Source organism: Macrosteles quadrilineatus, unplaced genomic scaffold, assembly GCF_028750875.1.
Source record: "Macrosteles quadrilineatus isolate MER2022 unplaced genomic scaffold, UCM_ALF_1.0 Scaffold_2__2_contigs__length_208266976, whole genome shotgun sequence".
In the NCBI taxonomy this organism is placed as follows: domain Eukaryota; kingdom Metazoa; phylum Arthropoda; class Insecta; order Hemiptera; family Cicadellidae; genus Macrosteles; species Macrosteles quadrilineatus.
This window is the reverse complement of record NW_026542595.1, coordinates 45,342,267-45,363,491: the sequence shown is the minus strand read 5'-3', so window position 1 is coordinate 45,363,491 and position 21,225 is coordinate 45,342,267. Positions and strand designations below refer to the sequence as shown.

At 35.4% G+C, this 21,225-nt stretch overlaps 1 protein-coding gene across 2 annotated transcripts in view; it reads right to left on the bottom strand.

Moving 5' to 3' along the window:
• Window positions 1-496: 496 nt before the first annotated feature.
• The window catches only part of LOC128986435 (synaptogenesis protein syg-2-like), a 339,320-nt gene continuing 318,591 nt past the window's right edge, over window positions 497-21,225 (bottom strand). For both annotated transcript variants that reach the window (XM_054406805.1, XM_054406806.1), the window contains exons 3-15: window positions 20,262-20,473; window positions 19,227-19,340; window positions 17,956-18,162; window positions 15,662-15,807; window positions 14,160-14,310; window positions 11,031-11,161; window positions 9,067-9,226; window positions 7,258-7,554; window positions 6,654-6,799; window positions 5,699-5,864; window positions 3,965-4,222; window positions 2,433-2,506; window positions 497-2,142 (exon numbers count right to left, since the gene is read on the bottom strand). In XM_054406805.1, coding sequence (XP_054262780.1) covers window positions 1,933-2,142; window positions 2,433-2,506; window positions 3,965-4,222; window positions 5,699-5,864; window positions 6,654-6,799; window positions 7,258-7,554; window positions 9,067-9,226; window positions 11,031-11,161; window positions 14,160-14,310; window positions 15,662-15,807; window positions 17,956-18,162; window positions 19,227-19,340; window positions 20,262-20,473 — 2,272 coding nt within the window. In that variant the 3' untranslated portion in view covers window positions 497-1,932. The remainder of the gene's footprint in view (window positions 2,143-2,432; window positions 2,507-3,964; window positions 4,223-5,698; window positions 5,865-6,653; window positions 6,800-7,257; window positions 7,555-9,066; window positions 9,227-11,030; window positions 11,162-14,159; window positions 14,311-15,661; window positions 15,808-17,955; window positions 18,163-19,226; window positions 19,341-20,261; window positions 20,474-21,225) is intronic.

Sequence of the window (21,225 nt, the reverse complement as noted above, 5' to 3'; positions counted from 1 at the left end):
GCCAAATTTAATTATTTTCAGAAAATATTTAATTAATATTTGAATAAAATACTTGGCGCTAAAAGTGTTATAATCTCATACTATTATAGACACTTACTTCAACAAAAAGTCGTACAAATAAATGTTCCAGTAATAAAAGTGCTTTTTAATATTTGAAAAGTTAAAAAATATGTATTAGTCAGACTTTTTAATATGTGTTTGAAGTTTATAAATTTGGCATTTTAATTATTTTACCAATTTCGTGGAAGTCCAGTGTGGGAAAAAAGACCAAACAAGTAATATACTATATTTTACTGCTAATTGTGATGTTTAAAGCCGGTTTCAAGCTATTTATTTATTTCAAAATTTTAGGACATAAATAATAACAATACTAAAGTATTATAAAACATTTACTTTATTTTCATCGACAAGCATAACATTAATATGTACAACCGTAATAAAAATTATTACTATGCAAATTAAAAATATCTTTTTTACAAAATGTACATGTTAATGGAAGAATTCATTAACAAACTAATCACCCATTCTCGAATTAGGTAATCATTAATAATCAGTAATTCTTGTAAATTATACTATGTGTTTTACATCTGTAAACGGAATAAAATTTTTCTAAATACAGTCGTTAACATAAGAATATAGGCTACAGTTGACTTAATTTGCACGTATTCGTGTTTAAAAGGACACTTATACTTATGGTATATCCCATTAAGGTATATTCCACATTCAGTTATCCTCTCAAATTGAGAAAACAATAAATAAACTAACTGTTTTAATAAACCAACAGGTAAAACGAAGTTTAAAAAAATACACCCTTTCATTAAAACTATAAACGATGTTGAAAAGTTTTCATAGCAGATAAAGTACAATGGAACCCACTAAAGGCACATCTACAATTATTAAAAACTTTCTTTAAAAAAGATTCTAATGAGGCAAAACATTTATTCATTAATATTGTCGTTGTGTAACATGAAGGAAATGTATAAACAAATGAACACATTGACTAGTTTTACAAAAACCTTGTAGCTTAAGTTCCATTCATTATCTATATACACACATGTATTGCAAAGGAAAATGTGGTTTATTGATATGGATATGTGAAAATAGTCAACAGTCAGTGGAGCAGAAATGTATTATTCACAAAGAATATGTTCAAGAAGTAATAAATTTGTAAACTAAAACTATATAACATGAATGACCAAGAATGGCTTTTCAATGTCATTATTGGAAATATTTGGTCCAAACTAACGGTTTTAATCACCATTACAAAATCAGTCTGACTACTTTTAGTCCTGTAAATGCAGGAGTTCAAATTGTAATGCGTTTTATATTATGGTTTTCAAATAATATTTTGTTTGATAAATTCATTTTACTGATAATGTTTTATAAACATCGAAATTTATGATTAAGATGCATTTGCTTTCAATGGTAGTACATTTTTAAAACAACTTTATTATATTACATACTTTTAAACAGTACTTGGCCTTTATTAGCTATAATACACTTTTTCATATCCTGATACAATAATTGTTTTCGGCACAAGCGATGAACATTTGTCAACTAATTGAAATATTGTATTTGCATTAGAAATCTAGTTAACGGGGATTAAACCTTTTAGCCTATTATCACAATATTGATTGGAAACACAATTAATTGTTAGAACAGACATGTAATACCATTTTGTTGCTTATGTTTATTTATTTTATTGATACATTGTTGTTAGGTTTACAATTTTTTTATGAATAAACCAAGAATCATTTACTATTGACCAGCGTCCTTATTAGATAAGATGAATAAATTATATGTTGTAAAAAGTTTTAATTTATTATTGAAATCTAAAGATAGAAATAAGAAATTTTATGACATGTAATTTTAGATGGAACTTAATGTAGCTAAATTATTTGATTGTTGGTGTGTCTAACGGAGCGCTGCGGTTCATACGCAGCTCTCTGGTCCGGGGATGGAGTTTGATAGGACATGGTGTTCCTTGGCACGGAGGGTGCCGTTCATACCGAGGACGTGGGGCGGGGCAGGCGGCAACGGGGGCGAAGAGCTGTGAGGGAAGCCTATCGTCGTGGGCCGCAGGGGCAGAGTCCCGGACCCCGCCGACCGTAGCGAACATGTGGGACTGGTACATGGCGACATCTGAAACATACAGTTCATGTAACACTATGTCCACCAAGTAAACATTCGGGACATAGCTTATGTCAACATTCACAATACTGTTTCTTTAATCCGTATAGCTCTGAATCGTGAATGATCAGTTAGTGCAGAAGGCAATTTTTGAAAAAGGTAAAATAAGATATCTGAATCACCTAATATGACATGTAGTCGACATTGTAGCAATATCATTTAGGCTTCATTTCACAATATATACGTTTAGTAAATAACTACAAGATAAGTATTTTTTAAACACAAGAAAGTATGAAACTCACAAAAGTAGCCATCACACTTGGTCCGTTGTTGTAAGGTATCGAAGGAGCATCTCTCTCTTGAGGCTCGTCCGATACTGTAACAAAACACATCTTTTAATAACAGAACATTACAATTAAGCTCCAATAAAAATCACATTTGTCATATTTTTTCATTTTTAGTATGGTGGACAAGAATATTTTTCCTAGCTGGATTGGCTCATTTCGTCGGCCCAAACACGAAGTGGTGTACTTGTAAAACCCTTACTTTACAGGGTGGCTAAAACAAAAATAAGCGTTTTTATAAACTCTGTATACCTTGATTTTTTTAAAGCTAATTTCTACATTTATTTTTTATATATAGTTAAAGATGTCTAGTAACACTTTGCTGTCAATTTATGACAAAAATGTATACTATTTATGGGGAATTTTTTTATATATAACACTGCAGTTACGTCACTTTGTGATTGGGAATGTAACATTTCAAAACACTTACGCCAGAGAAATTGGCACTATTGTTACATTAAATAAATGTATTTTTATCCGAGATATTAAGGGGAATATGAATATAACTGAGAATAGATACAATAATATTACAATGACAAATAATAATGAAGAATAATCCAATTTAAAAAAGCAAAAAACAGTTTTAGAACTTGAAATTAAAATACTGAATAAAAGAAGACAACAACCTTCTAAAAGTAAATAAATAAGCTAATATAATTTGGTAAAAAATTACAAATTTTAGGCCACTGTATTTCGAGCCGAAAAAATCCATCATACAAAACAAACATAATTTCCTTTTAATTGCAAACATAACAAAATAAATAGTTGACCTACTTTATAAAAAAAAAACTTGTCATGCTTATAAAACTAAATTGAATTGTTTTTGCTCGTAGCAAAAAGTAAAGTCTTATAAGGTTCTCGTTTATGCGGAAGGGATTAAAAATTATTCACGTGTTCTGCACTTCTTACAATGGGATTTAGGCTTCGTGCAAGAAAAAAAAAAGAAAAAAACAGATCTTTGTATTTTTCTGCGGAGATATTGCAGGGTTGATTATAGAGCACTTTAAGAGGGGCTGGTTCAACCACTCTCTTGAGAATAAGTCTCCTGTTGTTTTCCTCTAGATGGCTGGTCTTGAACATTATCTGCCTTGGATTTCCTTTTCTGAATTATTACCAATCAACCATGCTAGGCCAATGAACTGGGATGTTTGGTTCATATTTTTTTGTTTACTGTCAGAATCCTGAGTTCTTTTTCCAGCTGCTTTAAATCCAAAAAAGCTTTTAGACTCTATCTGATGAACTGTGTAGGACTGTTTCTTTCTTGCTAAATGCAAGATAGGAAGAAGTTGTGAAGGTAGAAACAAATCCCCTTCTTGTGAAATTGTATGACTTATAGCAATATGTGCTGTGTCGCCCTCGTTTTGGCAGTGGTACTATTCATTAGTATGCTAAAATGCCTCCTGGAGCTATTTCAATATTTCAAAAGGTACAGTTTGATTTCATTTATTTAGAGTGATGGATTTAAATAGCAAGTTATGCGCGTAACTTACATCTCGATAGAATATCGGGCTGTTTGGTCTCTGGCTTGAGCTGGTATGAGACGACATATCGCTGCTGGTCACTGTGAGGGTGGCTCAGCTCCAGCTGTTTGACACTCATCTCGTGTAGGTGTTGTGGCTGCTGACGTCGCCGTGACATCACCAGCACTATCACTATCAGCACAGCAGTCGCCACCCCACACAACACTCCCCCGAGCAGCACGGTCAAGCTGCTCAGGCTGATGCTGTGTACTCCACTACTGACCCATTCTGCAACACCAACAGGTTATATGTTTATACTCGAGGTTTATTAGTTTAAAATTATCAGACGAAATTTATTGCATTCTATTGCGTATTTATAACTAATCCTCGTGGTCGGAAACTCCACCAAAAATATTTCTCTATTTTCATCCCACGCTGTAAATAAAATATGTGATTGGAATTTCTTCCATTTGTTTTGATTTTCTATTCTTCTGTTTATGTATTTCGTTGTTATTTCATTACCAGTATGGCAACCCATAAGGTCCTTTAATTTCATATTCATTTATGTGTTTTAGTTCTGTATTTTTGAGCCTAGTTCAGTTTATAAAGGGATTCTGTACATCTTTAGGCATACCTATCTAACGGCATGTGTAGATTTTCCCTGCGTTGTACGCAAGCTAAGAAAAAATGTTTTCAAGAAACATGCATGCCTATTAATAAATAGGATAATCAAATTAAAAAAGACAAACTATAAAACACACATTTTACAAATAGTTTATATAAATTATTCAGTTTCTATTTACTAGTGGGTTTTCTATAGTGCATCGTGTACTTGCAAAAAGAAACAGTGATAATATGGTCCACATAACTAATGAAGTCCGTCAAGACTAACCCTAGCAATTCCAAGAGCTCTTTATGCAGCTCGGTTGAACAGTGCTTAATGAGTTCTTTTTACGGTTTTCAGTCCAACTTTTCTAATTACTCCCTCTTCGCAGTAATCATGGCCCCCGATTGAGATACTATTAAAACAATTCCGATTTCAGGAACCTTTAAAAGAATGTTTTTTAATTAAAATGTCCAACAATGAACTATCGAGGCTTCTTTCAAACGGCGTCGAATGTCCCACTCTTTCTCACAGTCAATAAAATGTGTTTAATAACGACAAGGATTCATTATTATGTGTTTTTATTATGATTTTTTAATTCTCCATTTTTTATTAAAATGGCAACTTTTAAAAAAATGTATAAAAAAAACATGTTCTAGTAAAAACGATAGACTAAATGTTTGTGTAGTAAATGTCCATTTTATAAGCCAATATAAAACAATTTTTTTAAAGAAATAAATCACGATGAATATATGAGGAAGAAAACAACATAATTTAGCTTAGAGAGTTAATCTGAATGAACTCATTAGTACATTAAATTAACACAAGGTTAAATGTAACACAAATACTGCAACTCGGGGAACCTCTCAATACAAACATAAGATTGGATGCTTCACAAGATTTATTCATATGTTTACTTATTATTTTGATGATATCATTCTAATTATCATTTTCAATTGAAGTGGGGACGCCACCTTGATGCGTATTTTAACCTAAACATGTGTTAAAGGATGAGTGTAGAAAGGTGTGAGATGATCAATACTTTGTTGCTGACTAATATCAGCTAATTTAATAACATATGAGTAGTGCAGGACTAAAAATTCTATACTTTATCATTCCTTCTCACAAACCAGACCCAATTTCAACCCATTTCAACCCACCCGTACGTTTCTCTGCGTCACGTACTGCGATGTCCTCCAAAACAACAGGTTCACTTTGGCCCTTCTGGTTGGCCGCATACATGACCAGCTGCAGTGTGGTGGCCTGTAGAGCGGCGAGATCTACCCGGAACATCGGCACCACGGACGTTGTGAGGTTCAGTCTCACCTACGTCACAAACACACATCAATGTACACATACCCTGCAAGTATAAGCCTTAAAGAATATCGAGGAACGAAAAGAATAGAACAATGAACTTTATCACAACGAAGTGTAATAGCTATTTACGTGACAAGTGTAGTAAGAGCGTTATTACATCAAGCAGGTGAATGTTGTGCATCGAGCGGATGCGAGTTGCATAATTTACCTAAGTGATGTAAAAAAGCTCTTGCTTAACGTGTAACGTACAAGATTTTACGTGACCCGACAATATACAGGGGGTTACGTACAATTTTTTCATTACCCATTTCATTCATCTTCTAACAGTATGGTTCTTTTACAAACTAAAGCTAGGTTAGGAAAATACTTTAGAGCGTAACAATAACAATGAAGCGCACAGCTGATTTCTAGCGTTGAACGTCGTTGGCTCCATAGAGGTATATTTTATTAAGTTGAGGACTCAATGTTATATGAATGGGGTTCATTACTTCACCGAGTGAGTTTTTGAAACTTTAATTCACCGAGTGAAGTAAAGAAGACATCACCCTTAGGATACAGAAGTTTAACATCGCGGGTTGGGTAAAAGAATAAAGCGCTCTGGATAATCCATCAAATTATTCCTCATATCTTTGCTGGTTTGGACACAAATTAAAGTAAAGATTTTAATCCTCAGTTGTATAAGTTCCATTGCATTTAAAATATGTGAATGTCTTTTAAGTCGATTGTCAAAATGGGTGTTGTGAAACAATAAACAATTTTAGTGAAACAATTTTACCCATACGATTGCACGTTGTGTACCTGGTTGGAGGAAGGATCAATAGCCACAAGATGAAAGGATTGTGGCATTCCACCGTCAAACCCAGACACACACTCCACCTCCAGCCAGTCACCTGTAGTGTTGACAGTGGAGCGGAGAGTGCAGTTGCGTAGAGAGCTCGGCTTGGCTGTCAAATATTACACAATATTAGATTATGTACCTATAAGCTAATTATTGGCTTTAGTTTACTGCTTCATTTTTACGTAGTGTAAATATGAACTTTTCTGGAAACGTTAAATTATTATTATTTCGTATTCTTGTTGTGGGTTTGAAAACTTCATCTTTAAATTATAAATGTTTACAATAAAAGGGGATCATTCATATTGCATGTTTAAAAATCCAAGACAAATACGAGATCAGTATTGTTAAAAGTTAAAATTTAACAAACCTGAGGATTGCTACTGTTCCAAAACATATACATGCATCTCGTAAAATCAGTAAAGACAAGTAAAATCTGTAAAAAGGTAAAGATTTTAAATATTTGCCCAAATCTAACTTTGCCTTAGTTTCAATTTTGATTGAGGAACAAACAAGAATACAATTATTTGTTTGCCAACGCTGTATGTTTTCTGATGATTAACTCACAGGCTGGGACGAGCTGATACACGCAGGGCTCCACCTGACGACCGATGTTGTTCTTCCCCCAACACGTGAGGGTGCCATAGTCCCGCTCGGAGGTAGGCGTGTAGCGGAACTCACTGGTGCTGCCGTTACTTGTGGCGTACTTCTCTGGAGGAACCTCAAAACTCTCCCCGCTGTTGTTGAACTGCCATACGAAGCTGACGTCACTGGGGTCGGCCTGTACCTCACACCGCACCCGCAGCACCTCGTCTATAGAGGCCCCGACAATGGTAGGCTCGTCTAGTCGACACACTGGTGCGACTGTAATAATAACATTCTTGTAAAACTAATTTCATCTGACCACACAGCTGATATAGTTTATATTCACCTACCAATCTAACTAGATTATATTCTCCTACCATGCCAATGCCGCTTACTACTTGGCTTAATGCAGCAATGTTATGTGGTGTGGCCCGGTGTTGATATGGAACGAAAGATTTTGAATTTCCAATAAACAATAACATGCAACATGACCTTTAATTGAATTTGTTTTAATGTGTCGTATTTTTTACAATTAGTTTAAGCTTAGAACTGACAAGATATAAGCAAAATTTCTAAGGATTATAAACCAGCTTATGGATGCTTGTTTTGACATTAAATCACAGCTTTAGGTTACAATAACGAACGATCCATTATGTAGTTTAACGATTTTGTCCAAATGGGTAATAGAAATTGTCCGGAAAGATTGCTTCCCCTGAAAACGTGTTCTCTAATAAAAATCAACTTCAAAATTAAAGCTACGCGTCGATAGGGTAACTACAAGTTGAAGACTAAGCGAAGTGTAACTTATAAGTGATAGAAGCGCAGCTGCTTATATCAGTTATTATATAACAAAGCCATCAAGCGGCGTCTGCGAGTGCAGCTCCTGTTCCGACGCAGAGCTATTACTTGCTATAACGACAAGATGAGCTTTTCAGTCTTTGACAACCACGCAACCTACTAAACCCGGCGTTTTCCATTACAGAGAATTACTTGCTTCTCATCCCTCAGTTTCTAACACCCGATGCATTAATATAGCACACGATTAATTGCAGTTTGTAGGTCACTATCCATGTTTAATGAGTTACAAATAGAGATCCCTTCACAGTATATAAGTAGTATATATTCTTTTTATTTTATTTTTATTTATTTTTTAATATAAAAAAAGATAAAGCCTTTAATCTATTTTTGTGTTATTTCGCTAACGTAATTATATGATAATTTTTTCAACCGAATTATTTCTATGGACGGCTGGATTATAATCTCAGTAGGTACAAAATAAGTTAACGAAATATGAAAACTATTTAGTACTGTAAGGAGAAAAAAAACAAAGAAGTTCTGATGGTATCAGTACAGAAAAAAATTCAATAACCTAAGACAACCTTAAGTTAGGCCTACTTTATACATCAAGTAAAGAAATGAAAAAAACCCAAACTTTTATTTAACCTAGAAATTTCAGAGAACAGGTCTTAAAGAACTATATAACGCCTATTGGAGTTCATAAATGAGTCAAATATACAAAAACAAATACTCAAAACATTAAAAATATTCTATTATGTATGAAGCCATGTAATAATCCCATTCTAAATGAAGTGCAAACTATACTAAAACTTAAACTCCCTTCTTACCTACTCATAACTGGTTATTGTTAGTACTTTGTTTTGGTAAAGCATTTTCTAACACACTGATTAAGGTCTGCATAATATTTAAACATTACACAACCAGATTGCAAAACGTTATACAAACAATATTGTACTATTAGTGATGCGACATTCACATATGTAACTAACTCACATTGCACTCTGAGCCAGACGGGCTCGCTAGTAGTCTCGCCCTTAGCGTTGACAGCGGCACACGTGTAGCTGCCGGCGTGATGACGAGTCACCCCCTGCAGCACTAGACTGTGTGTGCTGAAGATGACACCACTAGACATGTTCTGCGTCAGCACCTGGCCCTGTAATATGTGTCAGAAGGAATTAATTGTATACTTAGTTATGCTGTATTAAGGTGGTTATATGAGTTCAAAGTATGGTTTGGAAGGTTATGGAATAGTTTAGGAGATAACTTGAGGTTATGGTATAGCATTGGAGATTAGCAGATTATAATAATATAGCTTAGCAAGATACAGGAGGTTGTGTTGTATGAAATGAGGTTTTATCGCAGTTTTAGAGGACATCGTCTTGTTGAGGAGGTGATTGTCGAGGAGAGATAGCCTTCGGTCCTTGCAGACTTATAGCTTTTTTATGAAGGATGCAACTTGTATTTGCACATAACCTATCACCTTGCAATCATACTTAAACCTCACGGAAAAATATCAGAAGCCACTCTAGGATCTTCGAAAATGCCAGATTTATCGACTAATAGCCAAGACATATTTTTGTAACCCTTAAACATATTCAGGAACAATCATTGTATCCATCAATCTGCCTCAGAAAAAAATTATAATTCGAAGTGTTGTATTCTCTATTACATTCTATGGAACATTTATATTAAACAGACTCAATAATGTGTTAGTGTGTTCTAAGCAATATATATATTCATGTAAAAAAATAAAGATGTGAGTGTAATTATCTCAAAATACTATTATCTTTCGGTAGACATGCATCGATAAATAGCCACTGCCAAGTTTGTAGGTGGACAAACAAAGTCAATTAAAGTATATGTCTATTGAATTAAAAGACAGCATTTGCTTTTAAATTAGTCTAGTTATAAATATAACTAAATGAACAAACGGAGAACTAGAATGTTTAGAAGGCCAGCTAAAAGAGATGTAGACAATCAAAGGAATATCGGGCACGTACGGAATTGTATGGAGACAACAAGAGCGCGTAATCTACATATAACGTGATAGCTAGCGGTGCGGCGCGGCGCAATATCATAACGAAATTGGATCCAGCCGATAGCAGCAGTCGCCATATTGAACTGGGAATACTAAACTCTCTCGCAGTCACATTCCTGCTAAATTTGTCACACTTTTGAGATAACGTTTCACACTTTCAACAACACCTGCACCGATACAGACACATGAACTGCAGGTGGTGCGCTGCGTCCGCTGCGATTCTCCTAGTAGTTGTACTGGATAGTTTCACACTTGGCTTTATGAAACTAGTACAAAGGAAAAATTAAATTAGTAAATCGATTGTTGAAACTGCAAATAAATAAACTGTGAGATATTTGGAAGTATTTTATTTATATTGTAACATTACTACGTCATAACCTAGAGTCAAAAACGCCAAAGTTAACTCTTCATATATCTCGTAGCCAGCCTCTAAAAGTCTGATCTCATCTCATTATGTCAAAGTTGTTTAATCTTTACTACTATTGCTCTGTTAATGAGGCCCCCATCACACAATACTGGCCAAATTAGGAAAGGAAAGTATATTTGGGGGGGAAACGGAACTGCGATGGTGAAATATTACCAGTGCAGATTAATAAAAGCAGGAACTAGTGAACTGTAAATGCATCAAATTACAAGTAATAATTCTAAGTTCATTACATTTCAAAATTATTGAGATAAACTAAGCATTTAAATTTAAAGTAGCTTTTAAAATTTGAGACTTCAGTTATGTGGAGTAATAACAATTTTCAGTTATTAAAGCTCTACTGCATGTTTGTAGTAGAATTTACTATTGCAATTTTCTGTTGTAATAATTTACTATAGTACAATGTATTGTATTGTGAATACAAATATTTAGGTCATTTACTACATCAACAAATTTTATGACACTATAATTAGGTCAGATATAAAGTGCACATACGTTATGATGCCACGATATCTTGTGTTCTCTGGGGTTGGACTTGATGTTGCACTCGAAGTAGACGTCATCTCCCTCCTTGATCTGATGAGGCTTCAGTGACGTGCCTAGCTGCAGCGTGACTATAGGAGGATCTGCAAACATCGTCCTACGTGAAATCCTTGTAATAATGCTACATTAAATAGTCAATCAGTTATATAATTTCATAGAAAACCAATTAGCAGTTTCAGATGAAACGCAGGGTTAATAAACACGTTATGCTACGACAGTTCCATTGACCCAGAAAGGAAATGGCACCCGTCATGATTATAACCATTTCGCTTGTTCTGACAATTAACTCCAAATGACGATGAAAATCTTGAATGACACTTGGTTGTATTACTAGTTTAATTACTGTAGTATCATAACGTTTAAATTTTTCAATATTAAGCTCATTCAGTTCAGATTTTTATGATAATACAAAAAGGTAAAATGTTATGTAACTCTGAATTAACTATGCACAGAGCCTACTGTTTTAAAATCTATTAGAGTATTGAATTTGAGAGAAAGTCATACTTAATAGAAATAAACATTGTGCATGAACCTATTTATAAAAATAAAATAAACTACATATAACTTTTTTGTATTACATTTTTTATTACATTGTTATTACTACCATTTGAGCTTTAAACCAAGAAGTAATGAGTAATTTATATCGTTATAAATGCAAAAGAGTTCATACAAAACGCCTTAAGACTGAACACATCGACCCCGATAAAAACAATTATTCCTGCTATATAATATGAAAACGATAGTGTTGGAGGTATTTTCGTGGAGTCATTGAAACGATTTTTCTATGTAAGATAATTGTTTGAGACTACTTAGTATTTTTCATTTACAAATAATCTAAACTATATTTAAGAAAAATAATTATCTATACAACTATAATTCTTTGGCAACAATTTACGTCGGACTTTTATCAATTTTTGTCACCCCTAAGCTATAAAAAATTTAATCATTCCTCCAATAGTACTAAGCCTTAAACCTGGTTCAATATAAAAAGTGGAGGCCATCTATGTGGCTGCAGGAACGTTTTTACCCCATCGACTGATCACATGTAAAAGTAATGGCCCCGGTGGGAGACATTATCTAGTGACTCTGGGAGGCTTGGCTGGCAACCCCTCGCCGCACACCTGGTAATGGACCTAGCTACGGAATATCTCTACCACTTACATGTCGTCAATGAGAGGCTTGGCTGGCAACCCCTCGCCACACACCTGGTAATGGACCTAGCTACGGAATATCTGTACCACTTACATGTCGTCAATGAGAGGCTTGGCTGGCAACCCCTCGCCGCACACCTGGTAATGGACCTAGCTACGGAATATCTCTACCACTTACATGTCGTCAATGAGAGGCTTGGCTGGCAACCCCTCGCCGCACACCTGGTAATGGACCTAGCTACGGAATATCTGTACCACTTACATGTCGTCAATGAGAGGCTTGGCTGGCAACCCCTCGCCGCACACCTGGTAATGGACCTAGCTACGGAATATCTCTACCACTTACATGTCGTCAATGAGAGGCTTGGCTGGCAACCCCTCACCACACACCTGGTAATGGACCTAGCTACGGAATATCTCTACCACTTACATGTCGTCAATGAGAGGCTTGGCTGGCAACCCCTCGCCGCACACCTGGTAATGGACCTAGCTACGGAATATCTCTACCACTTACATGTCGTCAATGAGAGGCTTGGCTGGCAACCCCTCGCCGCACACCTGGTAATAGCTACGGAATATCTCTACCACTTACATGTCGTCAATGAGAGGCTTGGCTGGCAACCCCTCACCACACACCTGGTAATGGACCTAGCTACGGAATATCTCTACCACTTACATGTCGTCAATGAGAGGCTTGGCTGGCAACCCCTCGCCACACACCTGGTAATGGACCTAGCTACGGAATATATCTCTACCACTTACATGTCGTCAATGAGAGGCTTGGCTGGCAACCCCTCACCACACACCTGGTAATGGGCCTAGCTCTGGAATATCTCTACCACTTACATGTCGTCAATGAGAGGCTTGGCTTGCAACCCCTCGCCACACACCTGGTAATGGACCTAGCTACGGAATATTTCTACCACTTACATGTCGTCAATGAGAGGCTTGGTTGGCAACCCCTCGCCACACACCTGGTAATGGACCCAGGTGGCATTGTACGGAATGCCATACGGAATATCTCTACCACTTACATGTCGTCAATGAGAGGCTTGGCTGGCAACACCCTCGCCACACACCTGGTAATGGACCTAGCTACGGAATATCTCTACCACTTACATGTCGTCAATGAGAGGCTTGGCTGGCAACTCCTCGCCGCACACCTGGTAATGGACCTAGCTACGGAATATCTCTACCACTTACATGTCGTCAAACCAGCTAACGTTAAGCAGCTGATATTACTTTTGTTATTTTAAATTAATGTATTTATTGCAGTGCATTTTAGTTAGATGAAATATTGTTATTTTCTGAGCTTATACGTTGCTAGCACTGAAGGTACTTATTACGGTTTTTTTTAACTATTCACTCCCTACCACATAAAATACTCTATTCTCTCGTATAAGGTTTGTTTAGCACTAGGTCCTCCTAGTGTAATATGCCCTACATACACTACAGTGCAAACATCTTCACCTACATAATTAGAGGCATTGCTAATATTACAATTTTGCATTGTTGAAATATATTCATTTAAACTATATTCTTGCAGCATATTTTGTTCGTAGTTTATAATTAATTTACTGAAACCAAATAATGTGATTCGACAACTTTAAGAGTGTGATAATCTACACGAAAGACAGTTGCCGTAAATAAGCCAACACTCTGTAGTTTGACACCCCCGGCAATTTATCCATGTGAAAACCAGCCCCCCGCTATATACTTATTGCCATTGTATTGCCTAGTTTTAGTACATTTGTTCACTTAGTTGAGTTAAAAACTGTAACATATGCTTCATATTGAATAATGATGCATTCGAAAAAAAATGTTATATTTTATCTTGATTTATTAAATCTTGTGAACTACACATTTTTTGTAATCCGACATCATTTAGACTTGTATTTTAGAAATGTACAAAGGATGGCAATTGACTTACAGACTATGTTGAGCGTGATGGCATCCTCGACTCCCGAACCCTCCATTTTGGGGTTGTTGGCCTGACACTTGAGTATATGGCCGTCGTCCTCAGGGGCTGTGGTGAACAGCACTGTGCTCTGTACCACCGTCTCATTGGCATCCTGGTCGACCTTAAATATACACCATTATTCAGCAATACTTATGAGACAGCAATGCCTTCTATGTGTCAGGTTAAGGTAAATACGCATGTAAGGCAGGTAGTGTAAATAGGAGTGGATTTATCTGAGCATTTTTCGTCCTGGCTAATGCCAACTGTCTCTTTATTCAGGACCATTTCTCCAAAATCCTATAACTCAGGGAATCTGTTCCCAGGTACAAACCATAAAAAGCGTTTTAACCAGTTGTGCTTAAGTAATAGTTAGTTTTGCGAAGGAAGAATGCGTTAATTTCTAGCAATAAATAGTTTACTAAGTTTATTTGTTGGTTTTGTATAGCACTTTTTCTTGTTAAGTATTAGTGCTATATTAAATCGATATAAAAAAAAATTATATCGAAGACTTTTATAGTAGCAAGCCATGCATTGCTATGTTTACCATTACGATCGGTTTGAATTATAATGTATACAAGTTAATTTTATTAAGAATATTAAACTCCCATTTTACATACAATGAATGTTTTAGCAGTCAAGAAGCAAACCGTTGCTGTTCGGAAACTGAATTTCTGAATACAAAATTAGATTAGTTTTATTTTAATGTTTAACATAAATCTTCTATACAGACCTAGTAAATACAATTTAAATTTGCTTTAAAAGGTTAAGTAACACTTACTAATTTTTAATTTAAAATGTTAAAACGGAAATTAAATAATTGTGTTTTTGTCTTAATACATCTACAGTTAAATACAGATAAAATACAAAAATACAAATAAAACCTTGTCCTTACATATTATTGGTGAACAGGATAAATTTTCTTAGTAATTTTTATAACAACTATCATGAATACGGGTAAATGTCACGTAATGTAACGATTTAACACTTTGATGTAAGACGAAATATAAATATTGCTCCAGTATAACTGTAGCTTAACAGCCCTGACCTACATCTAAGTCCCTTCTCAGACATTTACATCTGAATATGACCTGAATTTAGGTCCTATATGAATACCACAGCAAGATTGTAGAAGACCAATACATGCAAATTAACCGTAGTTACATGTTTCTTTCGCCAAAATTCAAAAAATACTTTTACACTACCACTCTTATATACGTTGTATCCATTATCTTACTATAACTAGATGCAATATTTACACATTACAGTGGCTTTTTTACAGTTTTGTTTCGTCATATTTTATAGATGTATTGCGTGTCAATAAAAAATTGCCAAACAGTGACAAAGGGCGAGGGCTCTCGAGGCTTTTAATGCAGGTTACAAAAGCAAACGACACATTAAAAAAACTATTGGAAGGGGTTTAATTTCATTGTAAACCTTTTTGTTATCTTAATAAAACCAACTGTTCAACTTACCTTGCCCCTTTTGAACTTGCGGCCCTCTCTATACCAAGTGACGTCAGCGGTAGGTCTAGAACCCGACACCTCGCATGTCAAGTTGTATGTTTCGTAGGCTACCAACTCCACGGGCTTGGTGATGATGGATGCAGACACAGGCTTCACTGAAAAGTTTTCAAATATTAGTCTTCAGATCCTTTTTGTCGATTATCTACAATGCAAATTTGATTCTTACCATGTTAAATCTTCTTTTTTCGGCCGTGTTATCGAAATATATTTAAAAAAAATTTCAAACGTAACAAGATGATTTTTTTTATTATTTCTGGAGTGACGCAGATTTTTAGGATACCTTTTTCATTACTCCTTAGCTTTCATAATACATTAGTTTTACATTGACATTGTGTGCTGATAGGAAACTTTAAGTTACCTTTTAAGATAACACACTTCCTTCATTAATCCTTATAATGTAACTAATATTCCTTCTTTAAAATGCTTTTAAGATTCGCCTTCCGCTACCATAACTGCATTTACATGAACCTCGATAGCATAAGTTTTGGAATAGGCTAAGATTCCCAAATTCGAATGTCCATTAGATGGGAATTTTTAAAATAGACCTTATAGGTTTTTTTTTAGATAAACCAACTAAAACCCTACACAAAAAACTGATCACAAATGGACGAGACAATTGAAGCCTTAGAAATATTTACCGTACTTATAATTTCGAATTTCGTACGTCTTTTATTTTACAAAGCCACGAAAAGATGTTTTTATAATTTACATAAATAAGAGGTGGTTTAAAAAAGATATCTTCTCCCAAGCTTCATTTTAGTACTTCATTGTTGTGATCAAGTGTTTCCGAAGGCAAATGTTTGGGCACGAAATTTACTCAAAGCACCAGAAAAGATGCCCAGTGAATTCCCCCAGGGAAGTACTCAGAAAAATTACTGAAGGAAAAGTGCGCAGGACAATCGCTGGGGACCTGTATTGGGTACATTCCCCCACTCTCAAAGAACTTAAAGACCGTATATAAGGAGGTTCCTTGTGGGACTTCGGCAGTTGGGTAGTTGGGACTGATGGGGTAGGTGTGTTGAGGCCCGGCACTCCTGCACAAGAGGCGTGTTAAGCCCGGTGCTAAAGGAGCCAAGTCGAGAGGACAAAGTTAGCAAGACAACGAGGACCCAGGACGACAAGACAGGACAGAGGGGTCTAAAGCCGATCGACTCATATGTCAACAGACCGCCCTGGTCTCTGTGATAGTTGAGCCAAAATACGATTTTATATATTTCTGTAAAAATATTTTTAAATAGTCTTGAGATGAAATAAAGTTTAATATATTGAAACACTGCGAGTGTTCAGTCAATTCAAAACAAAAGTCTTGATAATCCCTCAAAAAGTCAGAATGCAGGGATAAGGTAAAAGTTGAGAAAGTACCTTACATTGTTAAGAAATGTAATAATACCAGTCGAATTAAACTTATATTTATATACAAAAGTTTCATTTCTTCAACTTTATTTTCCTTTCATTGTATCCTCTTCATAAACTATATGGAAGTATAATACGTCAGGAGGACATTTAGAGTACATTAGATGTAATTTGAACATTTGAATACATAATGTATAGTGGTTTCATAAAAAATTGCTTAGTTGGCCAACAGCACGAATGTACAATTTACCGTTCTAAACCTAATTGAAGTTGGTAGAAAAGGTATATTATTCTAATGTTGAGGCAAACAGCTCCAGGGGATTGGATGTGTAGCAGTGGCAACAGTTTACTGTTATATTGTTGTTTGTTTTAACTTGTAACAGAGCAAACGAAAATATTTACCTTACAAAGTAAAACCATTAAAGCTTTAGAAGCTTATTATTTTTCCATGAAGTTATTTGTGGAAAGCAAAGCTTTTTTACAAAGAGGACTAATTTTTCTGCATGCACGAAAATGTTTAAATTCTTTTTGTTTTATTGTACTTGCCTTTGTGTAAAGAAACAAAAACACGAAAAGTAAGGAGTTGAAAATGATATTCACACAATTAAACTACCTTTATTATCTCATTATTCGGTATTACTTATTTTTTTACGTTGGGGCAAATAAAGAGTTTTTAAATTGTTATGCACATTAATATTAGAACAAGGTTAGTTTACTTGTGTGTAATATAAACGGTGACTACGTTTGGCCCACACAGTAGTATTCAGTTACATTATAACATTATCTCTACATACTCATACAATTATACTACGAAGATATTTTGTGTGTGTTAAGAGATGTGCATTGTATAAATATAGTGAAATATTAGCAGTCTAAACGTGTATACTTACAGAACATCTCTAGACGGACCGTCTTCTCTGTAGGCTGCATAAGCTTGGTGTTGCTGGCCTGACACTTGAATGTAGTGTTGAGTTGATCTCTCCTCAGCTTGGCAACCTCCAGCCTGTTGACTATAACATTCTCTCCAACTCTCTCCACCTTGCCATCCGTCACTATCTTGTCGTTGATAAACCAGGACACCGTGGGAGCTGGGTTACCTGAATACATTTGAAATATTAACTACAAGACTATAAAAAAATATTACATTTCGTTGTACTGTATAACCTCATTTTTGCATATGTCATATACTGATTATACATCATTTATTGATTTTCAGTAAAAGTTTGTAATACAGTCTAAAATTAAAATAACATCACTACAATTGATGTGATTGTAACAAACATTTTGTAACAAACTATAAAAACGGGGCTACAAGTTAGATGTTATAAAATGTTAAGTAGAAGTTAAAGCTAACATACATCAATATACCTTTTCAATATTACTTTTTGTGTTTCAATGTGGCACGTTTGAATTAGGTCACCATTTCGATTAGCAGGACATATACCCAGTCAATTTTATTCTTTAATCAATTAATTAATAACATTTATTGAAGATATTCATTTCAAAATGATGTAAGTGCCACAAACATTTATTTTGGGATATAAGGAAAAACAGAGTAAAACTAACTGTCAAAAACAGTTTTTATTTTTTTGCAATAAGTTTTCACGTTTGAAACAAATTAGATAAAAAAATACAATTACAAAAACAAAATTTAGAATATAATTGTGCAAAATGATCTAATTCCTAGATAATAATCAGCCCAAGATGATCTAATTCCAGATTACCACGTGCTTTTCAACCTTGTATTGTGTGACCAAACCGTCTGATGGCACTTAGATCATTTTGTACTTCACTGCCTCCTGTACTTACACCCTGCGCATTCTGTAGGACGCAGGGCAAACTACAAAGACATAATAATTGCACATAGATCACTTTGTAATGCACTGGCGAATGGGCTTAGATCATTTGGGAGTGAAAATGTAAAAAAAATACAAAAACAGTAGTGATCATTAAAATATATAAAATTTTAGATAATAAAAAAAATATATATAATTCAATTGTGTATAGCTTTATTATATAGGCTTTATTATATGTATAGGCTTATATTATTATATCAAAGTTTTATCGTCTTGTGCCTTGGTAATGAAGCAAAATTAGATACTACGATAGGTTTCATAATATTTTATAAATACAATTACTCGTGCTACATTTGTTAACTGACCTCCCCTGACTTCACACTTGAGAACAAGATCGTCGCCCTCCTTGAGGGGTCCCACAACTCCCTCACCGATCTCTCTCCCAGAGTTATCATACATCAGCAGGTGGTGCGGAGGCACTGTCACATAGAAACACAACCATTATTTATAACACTTAATACAGGATGGAAACAACTTCCTAGACTAGAAAGAAAAACATTATTTTTACTTGATATAGAGTGAAAGTCACTCTTATCTTCTTTAGAAACGGTAATATTTAATCCATCCAACGTAAAAAAAAAAAACAAAAAAAAAAAAAAAAAAACACTTGAATTTAGTATGCTTGTTTTGATAATATTTTTATTGTAAAGATGTCAATTTTCTACACAAGTTAACCATCGGCAAGAACTTATGTCTCTAAAGTTTACATGAATCCTTGTGTTGCAGCAAATACAGGGTGAATAAAAAGTCAAGACCCCCCCCCCATCTAATATTTTTCCAAGTAAATATATAGAGATATCCTTTTGGGGGTTGCCCCCCCAATCCCCCCTTTTGGGGGGACACTCAAAAATTTAAAATGTAGACCCCCATTTAGTGACACCTCATTTTGAAGTGTTTACAAAAACTTAAAGAATGGTGAAAACCAGAGTTCGCTATCTCTTCTCTATCCAAAATGGTAGCCAATATTACCATTACGAACCAATTTTACCATTAATTTTCCACAACATTTGACGGGCTACCATTTTGGATAGAGAAGAGATAGCGAACTCTGGTTTTCACCATTCTTTAAGTTTTTGTAAACACTTCAAAATGAGGTGTCACTTGAAGGGGGTTTACATTTAAAATATTTGAGTTGCCCCCTAAATTCCCCTTTTGGGGGGACACTCAAAAATTTCAAAATCACAAAATGAAACTTCCTGCTAAGATTGCACGAACCCCAAAAGGATATCTCTGTATATTTACTTGGAAAAATATTAGACGGGGGGTCTTGACTTTTTATTCACCCTGTATTATCAACTCATTAATTTAACTTCAATTACAAGTACGTTTGCTGGCCTCACCTATGACAGTGAGCTTGACTTGGAAGTTCCTAGTAGGAGAGTTCCTAAAGTCCACTCTGCAGCGGTAGACACCGGCGTCCTTGAGTTGTACGGCGTCCAGCTGTAAGGCAGCGGCCGGCTGTTTGCCGGTCACGAAGAACGCTCTGGGACCAAAAGCGTTCGCGTCGGACCACATGACGGCGTCGCTGAACGAACGGCCTCTAACGTCATACCTTCACAGACAGAGCATCAAGAAGAGTAAGTAATCTGCCATACACGTCTATAGTAAATATATTTAATATTTTAGTGATTCATAAATGATGGTGAAGAGTATAGAGGACGATCTTAATGAAACTCACATGACGAAAGCTATGGTGACATCGTTGATAAAAACTATTAATTGTAACATTGTATGAACGAACTTTAGTGAAATACTAATGCGGGATGGGTGAACTTTTTATTGTAACTCTTTTGTAGACTAAGGCCAAAGACTAGTTATCAAGATTAGCCTGTAATAGAACTATTTTATGAGCACTTCAGCCATTAAACAATTTGCTTTACATTACTCTAGATTAGAACTTAACCTTTCAAGTGGTCCTAAGAGAGATTTTTACTTCAGTAGATCTATTCGTAATCGTATAGAAGTGGTAGTGGAAGCTTCGGTTCTATCAGTGTGTTGGACTAGTTGAATACATTATAGAACGTTGGCGAGAGTGGCAGTGGTGGCGGAAGTGAGGTAAGGTACTCATGAATGAGTCAGCAGCTGGCAGCATGACTCAGGGTAGCGTGCAGCGGCGCAACGGGGGAGTATTTCATTGTCTGCAGTAATAAATATAGATGAGGTCACCTAGTTCACTCGATCATCCGTTGACTAAACACCCTGACACACGGTGCCGCCGGTAACAGTGGACATGGTGCGTGACACATCACCCGGCCTCTCACCTTACACACCGGGCTTTACAGTAAATCAGCGGCAAATCCTCTA